This window comes from Oncorhynchus nerka, linkage group LG22 (assembly GCF_034236695.1).
Source record: "Oncorhynchus nerka isolate Pitt River linkage group LG22, Oner_Uvic_2.0, whole genome shotgun sequence".
Classification (NCBI taxonomy): domain Eukaryota; kingdom Metazoa; phylum Chordata; class Actinopteri; order Salmoniformes; family Salmonidae; genus Oncorhynchus; species Oncorhynchus nerka.
This window is the reverse complement of record NC_088417.1, coordinates 45,935,975-45,955,958: the sequence shown is the minus strand read 5'-3', so window position 1 is coordinate 45,955,958 and position 19,984 is coordinate 45,935,975. Positions and strand designations below refer to the sequence as shown.

The following is a 19,984-nucleotide window of genomic DNA, read 5'->3' as shown; positions in this document are numbered from 1 at the left end:
GATGGCCCGCCTAAGAATACAGATTTTTTTAAATTTTATCTCCAATGGCTAATTTCCTCCATATTAAAAGGGATAGTTAGAGTGACAATGAAACCCTTTATCTAATTCCCCAGTCGAATGAACAGGAACAGAAAGTATGCACACTGTTCCCGAAGACTTCCAGTCATTGCGCTAACGCTAGTTAGCATTCGCTCGTGAAACTACCAACAACTTCCTTCATACTGGGCACAGCAACACAAAAAAATGGTATCCACGAAGGTATAGAATAATTATTAAAATACATTTCACCCCCCCAAAAAAAAAAAAAAGAATAATTCAGGGACCCACTGTAGTACCTCCGCGGACCCCAGTTTGAAAACCCCTGTAGTAAACAGTCCCCCAATTTTTTTTTAAGACGCTAGTTAGCTTGCTACAGTACCCATGTATTTCGGATACATTACTGTCAATCTTGTTTTTTTGTTTACATTTTTTTTTTTATACATGTTCTAAGACTTCCAAATAAGCACCTGTGATTGTGTTCAGTATGACTAGATATTTTGGCAGATGTCTGAGACTTCTCATGATACAGGTAGCCAGCTAGTTAGCCACCCAAGCTTCCATGCTAACTGACCTATCAGCTAACTTTTCCACTAAGCCAAGGTCGGCAAACGACTTAATTCTGTCAACTAACGTTAATTTAATAGCAAATTGTCGACAGTACGGAAACTTTCAATGGGGTGTCACCATGGATAGCTAGCTAGTTAGGCAATGCTAGCTAACGTACAATGTTAACTAGTTATTCCGTTGCCAACTAGTCTACCACTTGCTCGATATTACTGGCCATCTATCTTTAATATACACGCGATAAATAGCTAAATTACAATGCACAGGAATTGTTACCATAACCGCTAACTAGTAGCTACATAACAATAAAGATTTTAGTTAACATTTTGTTTAAGCCACTTACCTCTTCTCTTCTTTTTAGGCCCAAACCATTCTAGCTATTGGAAAGCCCTTTCTCTTTGTCTTTTCCACTTTCCAGTTTAAAAAAAAAAAATGGACCCGACAAAAATGTTACAATAATAGTTAAAATACTTCAAACATGAAAAGACTACATCCTCTCTATCAAGTATAGCTGTGACAGCAGAAAACTATTCGTCATTATTTTCTCTATCCATTTTTACAACAAGGCTAGCTAGGCAGAGATGAGTGGATGCATGCAAGAAAGCAGCTGTGATGACTTCGGTTCCCTAAACTTGATCACGTGATCACGGCGTATTCGTAAGGTTCCGATCATGAATCCTACAGTATCTTGGAAAGTAATATTTTGTTGTGTATTTAAATACAGAAATTAGACATTTTGCAATAGTTGTTAAAGTGAACTTATTCTGAATGCATTCAAGGAATTTCATAATTTGACCCAGGTCATAAACTTCATTATGTTGAAGCCTGTTTTTCCTGACCTTTTGGCCCCCCACTGCTGATAAATTGACTTGAATGGGGACTCGGGTTCTATTCCTATTAATTTAATCCTCTCCAATAGGCAAAATCCAGATAGAAAACCTTTGGAAAACTGGGCCCGGGATGGCATGATCAGGACTCAAACACAGGACACAGATTAAGTAGCTTTGCCCAGGTCCCTGCGACCGACACCTTATAGCACTGTAGCCATTTTATTGAGGTCCGACCCCCTTGAAAAAGATTGCAAGTTATTGTGCTAAGGCTGCAATATACAGTGCAGTCGGGAAGTATTCAGACCCATTGACTTCTTCCATATCGTTATATTAGTTCCCCCCCCCCCCCCCCATCAATCTATACACAATACCCCATAATCACAAATACATTTATAAAATAAATAAAACAGGTTTTTAGAATTATATATTTTTTTTAAAGAACAAAACATTTACCTAAGTGTTCAGACCCTTTACTCAGTACTTTGTTGAATTCCCTTTGACAGCGAAGTCTTCTTGGGTATGACGCTACAAGCTTGGCACACCTGTATTTGAGGAGTTTCTCCCTGTTCTCTACAGATTCTGTCAATCTCTGTCAGGTTGATTGGGGAGCATCTCTCCAGAGATGTTCTATCTGGTTCAAGTCCAGGCTCTGGCTGGGCCACTCAAGGACATTGAGACATTCCCCAAAGCCACTCCTAAATTGTCTTGGCTGTGTGCTTATGGTCGTTGTCCTGTTGGAAGGTGAACCGTCACCCCAGTCTGAGGTCCTGAGCAAGTTTTCATCAAGGATCTCTCTGTACTTTGCTCTGTTCATCTTTCCCTCGAGCCGGACTAGTCTCTCAGTCCCTGCTGCTGAAAAATTTCCCCACAGCATGCTGCCACCACCGTGCTTCACCGTAAGGAGGGTGCCAGGTTTCCTCCAGACGTGATGCTTGGCATTCAGGCCAAAGAGTTCAATCTTGTTTCCTTTAGGTGCCTTGGAAAACTCCAAGCGGGCAGTCATGTGCTTTTTACTGTTGAGTGCCTTCCGTCTGGCCATTCTACCAAAAAGGCCTGATTGGTGGAGTGTTGCAGAGATGGTTGTCCTTCTGGAAGTTTCTCCCATCGCCACAGCGGATCTCTGTCAGAGACCGTCGGGTTCTTGGTCACCTCCCTGACCAAGGCCTTTCTCCCCCAATTGCTCAGTTTGGCCAGGCGGCCAGCTCTAGGAAGTCTTGGTGGTTCCAAAATTCTTACATTTAAGAATAAGGGAGGTAATGTTTTCTTTGGGACCATCATTCTGCAGAATTGCTTTGGCACACTTCCGCAGATCTGTGCCTCGATTGCAATCCTGTCTCTGAGCTCTACGGACAAGTCTAGGACCGAAAAGCTCCATAACAGCTTTTAGTTTATTTGGTAAATATTTCCTTAACTCTTCTTGAACTGCACTGTTGGTTAAGGGCTTGTAAGTAAGCATTTCACAGCAATGTCTACACTTGTTGTATTCGGCACGTGCCAAATAAAGTTTGATTTGACTTGCTTCGACCTCATGACTTGGTTTTTGCTCTGACATGCACTGTCAACTGTGGGAACTTATATAGACAGGTGTGTGCCTTTCCAAATCATGTCCAATCAATTGAGTTAACCACAGGTGGAGTCCAATTAAGTTGTGAAACAGCTCAAGGATAATCAATGGAAACAGGATGCACCTGAGCTCAATTTTGTAATTATGGGTTATTGTGTGTAGATTGATGAGGAAAAACAATGATTTCATTCATTTTAGAATAAGGCAGTAACGTAACAAAATGTGGAGAAAGTAAAAGGGTTCAAATACTTTCCGAATGCGCTGTATTGTAGCGAATATGGCTTCAACTGGGACTTGAACTCAGGCCCATCGACTATCAACCCAACACCTTAGCAGTTACGCCAAGAGATCCATTCTCTACCCTCCCTGGCCCTTCCATCGGGAAGCACACCCCTAAAACACTTCTCTCTCAAGTACAACGCCCAGGCACACCTTCGATGGCCTCACAGTAGTTCCACCCCACTTGACACCAACGCATGCAATTTGCTACACTTTCAAGGTACTCAAGTGCTATAATGGTTGACTTTGTTCCATCTGGACAGAAAGAAAATACAAAAAAACACCAACAGGTAAATACACTTCCAACTGACTTTTTATTTAAATTATTCAATGCTGTGACACTAGGTAAAAAAAAAGGTTTAAAGCATGACCAACTTATGGGTGGCAGGCATACATTGGCATGATCACAATCGGGCTGTGCCTAACAAAAGAGACCATACAAATGTCCTTAAAATGGCAGTTGATAAAGTCAACAACAACATATCAAAAGAATGCCAAAATCAATAACACACTTCACAAAACAACCAAAGCCAAGCTTTACTGGGCTGGTAATGTTTCTGGAATCGTACTAGAAAGAATATGAAAAGGAAAATGAATGGGTAAATGTGTCTACAGCTGCTGCAGCAGCCCCCCCCCAAAAAAAAGTATTTGTTACATATCTTTCAGTAGCAAAAGTCATAACAGTAGATACATAGCTGTACATGTATGGAGTCACTCAAAAACATTAGAAAGTAAGGAACTACAACATGTAAGAAGCACATACATTTCTCAATTTTAATCTAGATAAATTTCCTAACTTGTTATGAGACCAAGTTGAGATATGACCACACCTTTCCACTGACTTTACAGGGGGGTTAATGCAGGGGAAAGAACACATTCTGACAAATGCTAAATACCTCACTGCTTGTTGATTACAATTTACACCATATCATTTTTAAGACAGCTCCTTAACAGCTAAAGGGTCCGAGTTTAGCTCAGGTTAATGCCATGGTGGAACACAATACAGCTCAGCCTTCATTTCTTCTTCTTTTTCTTCTTGGGAGGACCTTGATCCGAGTCGCTACCTTTAGATGAATCGGAACCCGAGCTGCTTGAGCTGCTAGAGGAAGAGGAGCTAGAACTGTCGTCACTGTCGTCCGACGAAGAGCTTGAGGAGTCACTACTGTCAGACGATGAGTCACTGGAAGAGCTGTCAGAATCACTGCTGCTACTACCACTTGAATCCTTTGACCTGAAAGCAAATAACACATCATACAAAACCATTGCATAAGCAGAATAGTGAGTACATTGCAGAAGGCATAGTGCAGGCAATGTCAGGCACAGCCTAGATCTCTATTGCATATAATAATACAAATTACTTTGCTCTACCCATTTAAGTTATATCTGCAACCATCAATGTTAGAACCATTTTATGGGGTTAAAGCTGAAAAGTAACCTGTGACAGTTACCTTTTCTTCTTAATTTTTTTCTCACTGGAGTCCTCCTTTCCTGGTCTGAATACAGATGAAAATAGTAACATGTCATGGCTGAGAAAATTCCAAAGATTATTCAAAACCAACCAGGGGAAATTAAGAGTGAAAAGGAACTTTACAGTGGATATGGCCTCCCATTGACAAGTTCTACTGTAACACCTCTTGATGGCAGTGCTAGACAATTATGAGGTTGGATTACAGTGCTAGCCTCAAATTCCAAACCGATTACCACTGTATCCATGCAGCGAACCATTCCTGTATGCTTCCGAGAACAGGGTGGCTCGCAAGGCTATTGCAGTACATGGTACCCCCCCAACATCATCATCATCCTCCTCCTCCCCTCTATTGGTCACGAGTCCCAGGGGACTCTCCAGTGTTTAAAACATCTTCAGAACAACAACAAAAAGTTACCCACTGTCAAGCTGACTCTGCTGTACAGCGCTCATCCAAAACAAATCAAATACTTCATGGTTGACCTACCCTGTGGTATTGACCTGTTTATTTTCATTTTCTTTCAGTTTCTTTTTCATTTCTGTTGTCCTTGATGGCCTGTGAAGGTATTTTCGTTTACCAATGCACTCATATGTCCAGTGTCCAAACTCCAAACATTTCTGACACCGAACATGTTGTTTATTTGCCTCCCTGTATGAAAATCAAATTTTGTACAGTTTAGCAGATGTTGTACCAGGTGCGGCGAATTGCTTTTTTACTCACTCCTAACAATGCAGTAAAATGTCAAACAGTACACACGAATCAAACAATTTAAATATGAAATCAAGAAATCCAATTTAAAAACCAAAAACAAATAGCGCTGTAACAGTAATCTAAATTAAATCTATATGTTTTACCCCGGATGAATTTACACAAGATATACTATGAATGGTATGTACCAACAGTAGATTTATTAGTGAGCTATGTCAAGAATCCAGTGTATAAATATGTGCGCATAAACGGTGTAACTAAAATGCAATGTACAGTAGTAGAAATGTTAGAAAGAGCCATGTCGAGAATACATTATTTAAATACACAGTACAGAACCCCATGGCAAAATGGATAGAATTGCAGGAAATGTTAGTGCCACTGAATTAATTTAAAATATTGATGGGAGACTCTTACGGAGTGTAAATGTTTTTTAGGCTGGATCATGTTGTACGTTTTAATTCTGTAAATGTATTGATTGTTGCCGCTTTCTTGGTCAGGTCTCCCTTGAAAAAGAGATTGTGTCTCAATGGGCTTTTCCTGGTTAAATAAATTGTGTGTGTGTGTGTGTGTGGGGGGGGGGGGGGCATTGACATGAGTATAAATTATCAATACTGAAATAGCTGGATAATGCCAGCTGTTTCTTGGGCAAATGGTTACCGTGGTCATATTAAGTGCACGTGATATTTTTTCGGAATAGAGTAACCTCCCTGACTGGATCTGAGTGTCTACGGCCTGTTAAGAAATATTGAGACCAATGTGGCACTAGTAGTTGCTGGCTAAAGAACTGTGCCTGTTCCCCAGACAGTGTTGCACTTCAGTAGTAACGTAAAGTTAGCTAGCGCTAGCTAACTTATGTAGGGGCTATAAAACATGCAGACAGGAGGAAATGCATGCTTGTTAGACAAATGTATACTATATGAAGTGTAACTATTTTGTTAAATTGGTACATCATTATTGCCTACATAATCTCAAACAAATGAGAAAAAAAATGTAGCCAAGTAACGTTAGCTAGATAGCGTTAAGTCGGGCCAGTATTGTTAGCTAGCTATTCGGAACTCAGTCTTAACATGGCGATCTCTAAATACTCTGAATCGAGTAAGTATACCAAAACACCTTAGCATGTTAGCAATAACCAAACTTACGCTTGTCGACGAGCAATAACTCTGTGCATGGGCGTCGCCATTTTGCAATTTATCCAAAGATAACTAACACAAGACAGACCACAGCCTGTCGTTTCCAATGGGAACAAATGAATCATAGTGGGCAGAACAGGCAAGTTTGAAGGCAGAGGCAAGCACGAGCTAGTGAGATCCTATTGGCGCGCTCTAGCATGTATTTGTATATTTCCAGTAGCGAACGCCTATTCTGTGAAGTAGGCGTGTGCAATAACTCAATTGGACCTTGCGCTCCAAAACAACGCAACTTTGGTAAAGGGTAATGTCTACAAAACTTAGTCCACCCTGTTCGTAACACGATTATAGTTTTGGGAAAAGAACACTGTATTGAGATCATTGTTTCATCAATGAGAAAATGTGAAGAATGTCGACCAAAATCCATCTCGCTCCTTCTTCTCCCATTGGGCTTCCTTTTATCACCATATTTGTCGGTGAGTGGAAATGCCAACCGGATGCTTCAGATTTATACATCCGGCAAAAATCTGGCTCATTGTTATATCAGCGGTTGAGCTACTTCATTTTCTTCAGTGGGGTTTAACAGTGGTCGGCATCCAATATTAACGTTGCATTACCGCCACCAACAGGACTGGAGTATAAATCATTATACTTTTTGATGCAAAAAGAGGAAAAGCAAAACAGAAATATACCTTTTCATCTAATCCTACTGCCATCACAAACCCACCACCCCATTATACTATTTGACCCTATCCAATCTTACACCAGGCCATTGGCCTGGGAGGATGTAGCCCAATATTGGACTAAAGAAGTCTAACCTTACTCATTAGTATAAGGACCTTAAATGTTCTGTTCAAAGGATGAATTGGCTCAGGAAGCAAAAACAGCCAAATAATACATCTAAACGTAAATTTATTCTCAATTGCGGTACGGTTCTAAAATCCCTCAACTTTCATATCACATAAAAAAGTATCATATTCCTCTACTTTCATATCACAAGGCAGTTAAACCCACTGTTCCTAGGTCGTCATTGAAAATAAGAATTTGTTCTTAACGGACTTGCCTAGTTAAATAAATATCAAATATATATATTTTTTGAAACACCTAAATAACTTCACAAATGCAAAATTCACACTTACTGTACGGTGTTTTAACAGTTGCAGCCACAGTATTTTTCAGTGACAACACGTTTGTGGCGTCTATCTTCCATTGCCACACAGGTGTTTGGAGACATAGATAGCTAATTAGCACAGGGAGTCCAAAGGAAAACAAGACCTGTACAGGAAATATGCCCTGTGGGGATCCTAACCCTATGAACGTGTCTATCAATTTAACATTTTGTTTTTTGAAAGGCTGCGGTGCGTTCTGTGTACCTACCGCATGCGCTCAATATTTTCAATGTGTGCGTTGCTGTATAGTGTGGTGGTACACATGGAAGACTGTAACTACCAATTGGATACTACGAAATTGGGGAGGAAAAGGACTAAAAAAATATATATAAAAAAACAAACTAAGATTAATCAATAAATATGAATTTTAAAAATATTTTAGCTAGTTGAAAAGCAAAGCACATATTAATAATATTCATAAAAAATATATTATGAAGTACAAATGACAAGTGCATAACTCTATCGTAATTTTCCATTAAGAAAACTTGTTGGAAAAACAATTTGTATCATTATTTTATTGCAATGTGATCATAAACCATGTTCAATATTTGATTGACAATAAAGAAAAGCCTCATGTTGATGTTGGTCACATTACTGCTAATTAATGTGAGCTAGTCATGCTGCGAGCCCTGTGCAGTTCCAAAACAATCCAAAGGGTGGCAGTTTAGACCAAAAATTAATGTTTCGCATGAAATAATGTTCTAGTTACCTGCAATAGCCCAGGATTGGGATTTTAGGTTGCCATTTTTTGGATTATGTTGGAACTGCGTGATCTCACATTAGCAGTAGGCTTGTATTTTTACTGTAGGTGGAGGGGGGCAGATAATTTTTGCAGATATGTACAAACGCAGGCACCAAACGCACTTGGACATAATTATTTTATTATATTTGTGGTAATAAATCACAGATTCCAAGGTCAATTCGCTACAGGACAATAATTCTACCTATTTAATGACACAAAAACACCTCCTCCAACCCCCCTGTAGTAACAACACTTCCAACTAAATAGTAACAATGTTTACGAGTTATATTACACAGTACTAGGATTTTAGGCTACTGAGTGGTGCAGCAGTCTAAGGCACTGCATCGCAGCTAGAGGCGTCACTACAGACCCTGGTTCAATCACGGGCTGTATCACAACCGGCTGCGATTGGGTCCCATTAGGTGGCGCACAATTGGGCCAGCGTCGTTCGGGTTAGGGGAGGGACAGTGACAGAAACATATCAGGGTCTAACAGTTTATACACACAGGACATGTCAGAAGTGGCATCTTTCTTTTTTTGAGAGGTAATGTTTAGCAAGAACTACTTCTTCTGGCTGGAGAGGAATATGACATGTTTGTCTTGTGTGGGCCTCCCCTCGCCTGTGTTCTCTCTGTCCTGTCTGCTTCTCTCTCTTCCTTGCAGTCTGAAGTTCTGCTTTCCTGAATCTCCTATATCATTACAGAGATGGCATAGTATCAGTGCCGTAGCAATACGGAGTATTCTGAACAGACAAAAACACACAGAAGCAATATGCGCGTACACACACACGCAACATGTCCATATTACCTCAACTAACCGGTGCCCCCCGCACATTAACTCTGTACCGGTACCCCCCTGTATATAGTCTCGCTATTGTTATTTTACTGCTGCTCTTTAATTACTTGTTACTTTTATTTCTTATTCTTATCTGTATTTCTTTTTAAACTGCATTCACTGTATTCGGCACATGTGACTAATAACATTTGATTTGAGCAACAGGCAAATAATGTTTACCTGAATTGAGCTAAAGGTCAAATCTGGGACATTTCTGTTCCATAATCAAATCAAATGTATTTATTAAGCCCTTCTTACATCAGCTGATGTAACAAAGTGCTGTACAGAAACCCAGCCTAAAACCCCAAACAGCAAGCAATGCAGGTGTAGAAGCACGATGGCTAGGAAAAACTCCCTAGAAAGGCCAGAACCTAGGAAGAAACCTAGACAGGAACCAGGCTATGAGGGGTGGCCAGTCCTGCTGTGCCGGGTGGAGATTATAGCAGAACATGGCCAAGATGTTCAAATGTTCATAGCAGGGTCAAATAATAATATTCACAGTGGTTGTCGAGGGTGCAACAGGTCAGCACAACAGGAGTCAATGTCAGTTGGCTTTTCATAGCCGATCATTCAGAGTATCTGTCCCGCTCCTGCTGTCTCTAGAGAGTTGAAAACAGCAGGTCTGGGACAGGTAGCACTTCCAGTGAATAGGTCAGGGTTCCATAGCTGCAGGCAGAACAGTTGAAATTGGAGCTGCAGCACAGCCAGGTGAACTGGGGACAGCAAGGAGTCATCAGGCCAGGTAGTCCTGAGGCATGATCCTAGGGCTCAGGTCCTCCAAGAGAGAGAGAGAGAGAGAGAGAGAAAGAAAGAAAGAGAATTTGAGAATTAGAGAGAGTATACTTCAATTCACACAGATCATCGGATAAGACAGGAGAAATACTCCAGATATAAGACTGACCCTAGCCCCCCCCCCGACACATAAACTACTGCAGCATAAATACTGGAGGTTGAGACAGGAGGGGTCGGGAGACTCTGGCCCTGTCCGACGATACCCCCAAACAGGCCCTGTCCTTAATGATATTAGCAGTTCACTCAGTATTAAGCCTGAATAACACCAAACTGTCTTACCCTTCACTAACAACAATACCCATGTTCTCTTTGTTGCTTTAGCAACTAAATCAACATGCGTGCAACCATGGGGCAAAACAAATAAGGTTGGTTTAGATAGTTGACAACATGTAACTACATTTAATCTCCTATGTTTATTGCAAACAAATACATTTGCACAATGACCACTTGTCTCAAATACATAATTACAGTTGTTGGTTAGCTAGCACATTTTAGCCATATTTACATTGACATGAAATCAGTCAAAACAAGACATGGTTTCAATAACGATGACACATGCTGAAATTAGCCATTTAAGATTCCTCACATGGCAGTTAATCATTCTTGCTAGCAACCCGGCAACCCAGAATCACAACAGACTGACTTCCGCCCCATGGAAGCGCGCACATAATTTCTGTGATGTTGTCAGCCAACCCATATATGTAGCTAGATGCTAAATAATTGTATTGTAAACACACACACACAAAATCGATTAACTTACTCTAACATATTTGGACGGTGACGTTACTTGATTAGACAGTAATTGGTTAGTTAGTGATACTTGTGGGTGGAGAACATAGTTCAGTTTCTAGATAGCTTATAAATTATTGTCAAACCCCTGCTCATAATATGTACTAGGTAGCTAATGTTAACAGCACTCCTAGCTAAACTGGGTAACGTTAGTCCCTAACGTTAGTTAGTTAAGCGTTCTGTCAGTGCAGTTCTTGAGTCAACATGTTGAAATGTAAGTTACTCGAATCTGGCAATTTAAGTTTCACACGTTTGAGGGATTTATAAAATTGTAACAGTTAAATGAAGAAGAAAAAATCCCACCCCATTTACATTGTTAATATAATATCTGGCCAAGATAATAATAATGTTAATAAAATAGTTAGGATTGGAATTACAACTATAAGCATAATGCCATTTAATATCATCAGAGGTAAACATAGGTAATTCTGGAGATTTTATACACAACCATCCATGAATTTCAATCCATAGTTTACTAGAATGGCAGCATTAAAAACATATGCTCTATAGATTCTGAATCAGAGGAACAAAAAACACAAGGTATTTTGTCAAAATTGAATCTTTTGTGCAATAAATCATTAACAGGGTAGATGGAAGAAAATATTTTTAAATGTGTTTCTTTAACTTTAGGTATAACTGGACAATTAAGGTAAATGGTAGTCGGTCATGTTTGACCATAGCATGGGTTGGTCACTTCCATAGCAATATATTGAATTATAATCACCAATCGTATCCACTTATTGTTGAATTTGTTATTCAAGATTCAAGTCATTAATTTGGAAAAGAGGGAATAACCTCATAATATAACACAGTGTTCTTAATACGTCCAAGTAAAGGAAGTGGAATTGCTTTGCAAACCTTCATATATTCTCTCTGAGTAATATTAACATGAAACAACATGAACTCATCAAACGGCAAAGCGCTCTCTCCCTCAGAGATTGAATAGTCGCCAGTGTGCGCCGAAATATAATTTATTTTGGACGAATCAAAAATGCCTTTGGAAAACCACTTTGACTCCGTCTCCTAAAGTGCCACTGTGCACATAAATGCTGGGTTTAGGCAGCACTAAAAAGGCCAGGAAGAACAGGGCTCATGATTGGAGTAGTCAGTGTAATGCAGTTTAGCCTAGTTTGTTTTTCATCATCTCAGCAGGGCAAAAGACTCGGGGCTGAGAGACAAAATCATTCGTGGCTGAGACAAAATCATTTGTGGCTGAGAGACAAAATCATTCGCGAAAGCCACGGTCTGGTGACGTCAATGGCTCCTACCACACCTATTTTATAGTGACGTTACGTTTGATACCGGACCTCCGATGCATTCGTCGAAATCGCTCAACCGTTTACTTCAAAGCAGTGTGCAGATGCATTTATCGCTTTATCAGAAGCACGTGATCAATGACGTCCGACGATTCGTTTCATCGAACAACCACCTGATTGGTATGGCATTGGGCTCGTTTGCGTGGTAAGGCGAAAACAACAGACAAGACAAAAGGCGAGGAGTGAAATTGGGGGAGGTGCTTCTGTGACAGCCGGACACTGATGGGGTTTTCCAACAGCAAGGCTCAGTGGAAAATAGCTGTGTTGCCATTGTTTATACATTTTGTCTTTATTATGTAGAAATAAGTATGTCTCCAACCCCCATATCACACACACTGAAATATGTACAATATTGTACAATCAATTGGTGAGAGAGAGACTCATATCACATTACCTTGTACATATCAAATCAAATCAAATTTATTTATATAGCCCTTCGTACATCAGCTGATATCTCAAAGTGCTGTACAGAAACCCAGCCTAAAACCCCAAACAGCAAGCAATGCAGGTGTAGAAGCACGGTGGCTAGGAAAAACTCTCTAGAAAGGCCAAAACCTAGGAAGAAACCTAGAGAGGAACCAGGCTATGTGGGGTGGCCAGTCCTCTTCTGGCTGTGCCGGGTGGAGATTATAACAGAACATGGCCAGGATGTTCAAATGTTCATAAATGACCAGCATGGTCGAATAAGGCAGAACAGTTGAAACTGGAGCAGCAGCACAGTCAGGTGGACTGGGGACAGCAAGGAGTCATCATGTCAGGTAGTCCTGGGGCACGGTTCTAGGGCTCAGGTCCTCCGAGAGAGAGAAAGAAAGAGAGAATTAGAGAGAGCATATGTGGGGTGGCCAGTCCTCTTCTGGCTGTGCCGGGTGGAGATTATAACAGAACATGGCCAAGATGTTCAAATGTTCATAAATTACCAACATGGTCGAATAATAGTAAGGCAGAACAGTTGAAACTGGAGCAGCAGCATTGCCAGGTGGACTGGGGACAGCAAGGAGTCATCATGTCAGGTAGTCCTGGGGCATGGTCCTAGGGCTCAGGTCAGTTGAAACTGGAGCAGCAGCATGGCCAGGTGGACTGGGGACAGCAAGGAGTCATCATGTCAGGTAGTCCTGGGGCATGGTCCTCCGAGAGAGAGAAAGAAAGAGAGAAGGAGAGAATTAGAGAACGCACACAGGACACCGAATAGGACAGGAGAAGTACTCCAGATATAACAAACTGACCCTAGCCCCCCGACACATAAACTACTGCAGCATAAATACTGGAGGCTGAGACAGGAGGGGTCAGGAGACACTGTGGCCCCATCCGAGGACACCCCCGGACAGGGCCAAACAGGAAGGATATAACCCCACCCACTTTGCCAAAGCACAGCCCCCACACCACGAGAGGGATATCTTCAACCACCAACTTACCATCCTGAGACAAGGCTGAGTATAGCCCACAAAGATCTCCGCCACGGCACAACCCAAGGGGGGGGGGGCGCCAACCCAGACAGGATGACCACAACAGTGAATCAATCCAGGGACGGTATGAGAGAGCCCCAGTAAGCCAGTGACTCAGCCCCTGTAATAGGGATAGAGGCAGAGAATCCCAGTGGAAAGAGGGGAACCGGCGAGGCAGAGACAGCAAGGGCGGTTCGTTGCTCCAGAGCCTTTCCGTTCACCTTCCCACTCCTGGGCCAGACTACACTCAATCATATGACCCACTGAAGAGATGAGTCTTCAGTAAAGACTTAAAGGCTGAGACCGAGTTTGCGTCTCTGACATGGGTAGGCAGACCGTAGAACTGCGTCAAAGTTGGTTCCTATTTCAGGCACTTCTTTGGTCACGTTCTTGTGGGTCAAACAAAAACACCATGATTGGTTGACAATAGAGTCTCCCACAATGCAGGTGATAGCTGCAGGATGAAGTTGGTGAAGAGCAACTGCAGAAACTTGCAGTCAAAACTCCATGACCTTTGATCAAACTTCATGTGGTCGACATGTAGACAGACGCAAGTCGGACCATTTTTATATAATAATGCAACACACTTTGAAAAGTGACAAGATGGCGTGTGGGACGTCATCTATAACAAAGATTATGGATATACTGACAAGACGTACAGGTCTCTCCACCCTAACAATGGGAGTCATCCACAAAGCGGCAAGGCAGGCTGTCTAGCTCCCTCCTATCCTTTCTTTAGATTGGTGGATACATCTTATTATTGTAATTCCTTTTGAATATTCAATGGTGGTTGTTGACGTTAACTGCCAGTATCCACTGGAGAGTGATGCTATGTGACTTGCCTCATATCATGAATATGCATAGCCATCTCAAGACAAATCCAATATAAAGTGTTTTTTTCTTCAAATTGCTGGGATGTCACATGTTATACTTACACAGGTACACTCCACAACTTATCTATTTAGGCAAGGTGCTGGCTAGCGGAGTAGAAAACTTGAAAATAAAAGAGAGCCACACACTCTAGGAGCTCAGATGCAAACATTTAATTACCAACGTTTCGACAGCCAAGCTGTCTTCATCAGGGTATAATCACAAACACTACGGGATGACTCGTTTATGTAGTGTCAAAAGACACAGGTGCCTGTAATCATGGCCAAGAGTAGCCTAATATCATTGGTTAATTATCAAATATTAAAATGTCATACAAAGAACAGCATACAAACAACAAATGGATGGCATACGATCATAAATTCATTTGACTACACAAGCTTGCAAACAATTACAATGGCAAAGTCACAATAATCACAAGAATGGCTTCAGATCAAAGTCTACGTTGAGACCGAAGGGCGCAAGGGTCTTTAAGTTAAAGATCCAGGCAGCCTCTCGTTTTAACAATAGGGAGGGTGACATGTTCGATGCCAATATAACGCAGAGACGAAATCGAGTGGCCTGCCTCCAAAAAACACTCAACAACTTAAGTATTATGAATCTTCTATCCGATCAAATAAACCTCACGTAGCAAATAAGCCATTCATTTTTTGGTTGAACAAATTCAACACTCATTGACCTCCATACATACACAAGTCCTTGCTTGGTGGGCGAAACAACAAAAAACGTGACAGGCTGGAGTGTGTCAAAATGGATCTTCTGTGTCGTGCCTTAGGCAAGAATAGGAAGTTCTAGGCAAAAAACTTACACTAATTGTAACTCAGAGATTCCGAGTTGTCTTAAACACGGCATTGAATTGGGCTGCAGGCCCGTTGTTGGGAGAGCCCAGTATTGTTTGCTACAAATTGGATTTCAGGCGAAAGGATTTTCCGTCACTCAGCGCCCTTCATGACAGCGTTTGCGACCATTTTGCTGTCTTGCTTGTGTGTCTGAGTGGAGCTGACATATAAATAAATATATACACAAAAATAAACCACAATCGGCGAAAAAGGCCAGAAGTGAGGGAGAGGCTGAAAGCTGTGGCTAGCGATCAATCGTTGATACAAACAAACAAACAAACTTAACCTCTTCAGTCGGTGTGTCCGCAGTTCGGCATGGCTGTGCTGTGACTTGGGGAGAGATAGTTACGGAGAAGAAAGTGAAGCAGGTATGGAGCATAGTAGTACAAATAAAGCGGCCAGTAAGAAAGAGAAAATAAAAGGAGTTGGGGTTTGAATGTGAGCGAGATGTCTATGGAGGCCGAAAAATAAGTTTGAGGAGAGCAAACCGTTTCCAACGCTAGAGGCTGTTTACAGGTAGAGAGGGCAAGATAAGTCGCAAGGGGAGCATGGACGTGAGTAGGAGGATAAAGTGATTCTGAAGTTTAGGGGGGGAGTTGGGGCTATGAGTCCGATAAGGTTGAGAGCTGTGATAAAAGAGTTGGTTGGGGAAGTTGCCAATGTTAAAGTGTTAAGAGATTGTTGGTGTTCTGTAAGGACATGGAGCAGAGGGAAAAAGCTTTCAGAGTGAAGCAAATAGGGAAGTGTAAGGTGGTGTTGAGCAGCTCGACTGATCAAACAGGGAAGCAGTGGATTAAAGGGGTGATAACAGGAGTGCCTGTGAGTGTTAGCACTAAAGAGGTAAGGGACGACTTGAGAGGAGTCCTTCTAGTGAATGTTCAAAGATTGCAAGCAACTAGGGGTGGATTTAGAGTAGATAGCCCATCTATTCTGTTACACTGCAAGGACCGGGTACTTCCAAATAAAGTAACCATAGGATAAATGAGTTATTATGTGAGGGCTTACAGTGGGGCAAAAAAAGTACTTAGTCAGCCACCAATTGTGCAAGTTCTCCCACTTAAAAAGATGAGAGAGGCCTGTAATTTTCATCATAGGTACACTTCAACTATGACAGACAAAATGAGAAGAAAAAAATCCAGAAAATCACATTGTAGGATTTATGAATTTCAACCGGCCTCTAGCAGCTTACCCTGAAAATCAGTTGGCAATACTGCCCTGGACCAAACAGGCAGACACATAGGAAAAATGTGCTTGACCCTACATAAAAAATATATACTCTCGATGTAGGAATATCGCAAAAATATGATCAATGTCTCATTCAAGAGAAGAAATCCTCATGAGTTATGACATCGGCCAGAATTGAAATATGACATGTATGATAGACGTTTTCGCGATCTAAAAGTCGTATACCAATTAACTTCCAGTGTAGTGACAGCGACTTTATCGCAGTACCACCTCATACCAGCCGGATTTCTGCCCGCTTGAACGTCAATAACTTAGATACACTTGAAACATGAATAAGGGAAACGATAGAACATCACTCAGAGATGCACAAAAACAATATAATTAAAAAATTGGTGAATCTTCTATAAGTATATTTAAAAACAAATAATTTTAGACTTTTACTCAAGTACTATTTTACTGGGTGACGTTCACTTTTACTTAAGTCATTTTCTATTAAGGTATCTTTACTTTTACTCAAATATGAGAATATGGTACTTTTCCCACCACTGTTGGTTGCCCCGACCAACCTATCATCAAACTACAGTACTTGCTCTGAAGTTTGACTAGTTTGACAGTCGGAGCATTATTTTCTGAGTTCCCAGTTGTTTTGAATGCACTAAAGTTGGATGTCGGAGATTTCCGAGTTCCCAGTTGATTTGAAAGCGGCATGAGAAGTCTTGCTGAAACCAGTCACGTGGGTCGCGCCAACGAAGCAAGTCTCGATCAGGTTTTCCCAAACTCGGTCCTGGGACCCATTGAGGAGATGGATATTTGTAAAGAAGAGTGAGGTCAGTTTCAGGACTTGAGTAAACAGGAGCTGTCTCAGGTTGATCTTAATTCAGATATAGAAACAGTGAATGATGGAATAAGAGGAGCAATAGTAGGGTCTGTAAGCATTGGTGTAAAGTACTTAAGTAAAAATACTTTCAAGTACTACTGAAGTTGTTTTTTTTGGGGTATCTGTACTTTACTTTACTATTTATATTTTTGACAACTTCTACTTCACTTCATTCCTTAAGAAAACAACGTAATTTTTCTCCATACATTTTCCCTGACACCCAAAAGTATTAGTTACATTTTGACAGGAAAAGGGTCCAATTCACACACTTATCAAGAGAAGGTCCTTGGTGATCCCTACTGCCTCTGATCTGGTGGACTCACTAAAGACAAATCCTTCGTTTGTAAATTATGTCTGATTGTTGGACTGTGCCCCTGGCTATCCGTCAATAAAAAACAAGAAAATTGTGCCGTCTGGTTTGCTTAATATAAGGAATTTGAAATGGTTTATACTTTTAATTTTGATACTTAAGTACATTTTAGCAATTCAATTTACTTTTGATACTTAAGTATATTTAAAACCAAAAACTTTTAGACTTTTACTCAACTAACATTTTACTGGGTGACTTTCACTTTTACTTGAGTCATTCTCTATTAAGGTATCTTTACTTTTATTCAAGTATGACAATTGAGTACTTTTTCCACCTCTGGCCGCAAGGTGATTCCTATGGGTACAGAGTAATGCAGTTCGCTGGTGGACTGAAGAGTGTAGAGAAGCAGTACGAACAGGGCATCCAGAATGTTGAAAAGGTCCCATAATTACCAGTACCTGATTCAGTATAAACAAGCACAAGCAGTAGTAAGAACGATCATTAGAACAGCTAAGAGGGAGTATTGACGCCAGTTCTGTGGAAACATAGACAGGACCGCTTCTGTGGGAGAGGTATGGGGGAGGATTAAGAGGATGAGTGGGGTCTGCTGAAATTGGGATCTCCCTGTGCTGAAAAGTGGGGAAATTAATGCAGTGAGAGATATGGAGAAGGCCCAGGTGTTAGCCCAGGTATTTGTGAAGGTCCGCAGCTCAAATACTTTGATAGAAAAGGGTCAGTGTGGGAGAGAGCTGGTCAGAGGAGAACATCCGGAAGTCCTGGATCAGAGAGCGATGGTGGGGGATACATTGAATGTTGGCTGAGATGAAGAGCGCATTAGCTAAAGCTGAGGTAACATCTCCTGGGAAGGATGAGATGTGTTACATCATGATGGCTCATCTCAGTGACACTGCAATAGGGAAAGTATTGGGCCGTTACAATAATCTCATGTATGTAAATTTATGGAAAGGATGATAACGGAAGACTGAAGTACTTTCTAGAGAGTAGAGGAATAATGTCACCAGATCAAAGTGGGTTCAGGAAAGGCAAGGGAACGATGAAACTCTACTGTGCCTTGACTCAGTCATACAGAAGACACAGGCAAATGAGAGTTGATGGTAGCTGCGTTCTTTGATGTGGAAGAGGCTTATGACATGATGTGAAAGGAAGGCCTACTATCAAGTTGGATAACATGGGGGTTGGAGGAAGAGGTTTAACTGGATAAAGGATTACATTTTTGGGCGATCAATGCAAGTGAGGTTGGGGAGCTATGATGTAGATAATGGTACCCCCTGCAGGGAAGTGTCATTAGTCCTTTGTTGTTCTCCATTATAATTGACGATTTATTCTTCCAGGTGAGACCTGATATTGGGAGGTCATTGTTTGCGGATGATAGGGCACTGTGGAAGAGACAGAGAAATATTACCCATAAAGCCAGAGTTCATGAAGTGATTAGTGAAGTTGAGCAGTGGTCCGTCAGGTGGGGCTTCAAGTTTTCAGTTGAGAAAACATAGACTGTGTTTTTTTCTAGAAGGAAGGTTGGGGAGGAAATCTTATTGAAGTTGTATGGAAGGAATCTGGAGAGAGTGGGAGGGTTTAGGTTCCTGGGGTTCTGGTTTGACACTCGAATGTCATGGGCGGAGCATATTAACAGAGTAGTTGTCAAAGGAAAGAAAATATTGAATGTGATGTGTTGCTTGTCAGGATTGGAGTGGGGGAGCCGATAGAATGGCGTTGAAAATTATATGCGGTGCATTCAGAAAATATTCAGACCCCTTGACTTTTTCCACATTTTGTTACGTTACAGCTTTATTTCTAAAAATGTATTAAATTGTATTCAGACCCTTTACTAAATACTTTGTTGAAGCATATTTGGCAGTGATTACAGCCTCGAGTCTTCTTGGGTGTGACGCTACAAGCTTGCCACACCTGTATTTGGGGATTTTCTCCCATTCATTTCTACAGAACCTTTCAAGCACTGTCAGATTGGATGGGGACCGTCGCTGCACAGCTATTTTCAGGTCTCTCCAATTGTCCCCAAGCCACTCCTGCGTTGTCTTGGCTGTGTGCTTAGGGTCATTGTCCTCTTGAAAGACGAACCTTCGCCCCAGTCTGAGGTCCTGAGCTCTCTGCAGCAGGTTTTCATCAAAGATCTCTCTGTACCGTTCTCCGTTCATTTTTTCCTCAATCCTGACTAGTGTCCCAGTCCCTGACACTGAATAAC

General features: G+C 41.3%; 2 protein-coding genes across 3 annotated transcripts in view; both read right to left on the bottom strand.

Annotated features, from left to right (window-relative positions):
• The window catches only part of aff4 (AF4/FMR2 family, member 4), a 37,417-nt gene extending 36,215 nt beyond the window's left edge, over positions 1 to 1,202 (bottom strand). For both annotated transcript variants that reach the window (XM_029627050.2, XM_065007203.1), the window contains exon 1: positions 947 to 1,202. The gene's annotated coding sequence lies outside the window, so the exon portion shown is untranslated. The remainder of the gene's footprint in view (positions 1 to 946) is intronic.
• Positions 1,203 to 3,571: 2,369 nt separating this feature from the next.
• Positions 3,572 to 6,723, bottom strand: LOC115105256 (zinc finger CCHC domain-containing protein 10-like). The gene is made up of 4 exons (XM_029627047.2): positions 6,593 to 6,723; positions 5,229 to 5,390; positions 4,725 to 4,769; positions 3,572 to 4,507 (listed from the first exon to the last, which is right to left on the bottom strand). Exons 1-4 carry the CDS (start codon positions 6,706 to 6,708, stop codon positions 4,291 to 4,293), a joined length of 540 nt encoding a protein of 179 aa, XP_029482907.1. The 5' UTR covers positions 6,709 to 6,723; the 3' UTR covers positions 3,572 to 4,290.
• Positions 6,724 to 19,984: the final 13,261 nt, after the last annotated feature.

Excerpts from the sequence above, each read along its gene's own strand:
- LOC115105256 (XM_029627047.2), bottom strand. The coding sequence starts at position 6,708 with ATGATTCATTTGTTCCCATTGGAAACGACAGGCTGTGGTCTGTCTTGT. Across the intron at positions 5,391-6,592 it reads GTTATTGCTCGTCGACAAGC|GGAGGCAAATAAACAACATG; the intron begins GTAAGTTTGGTT and ends ATTTTCATACAG. Across the intron at positions 4,508-4,724 it reads AAAAAAATTAAGAAGAAAAG|GTCAAAGGATTCAAGTGGTA; the intron begins GTAACTGTCACA and ends ATTTGCTTTCAG.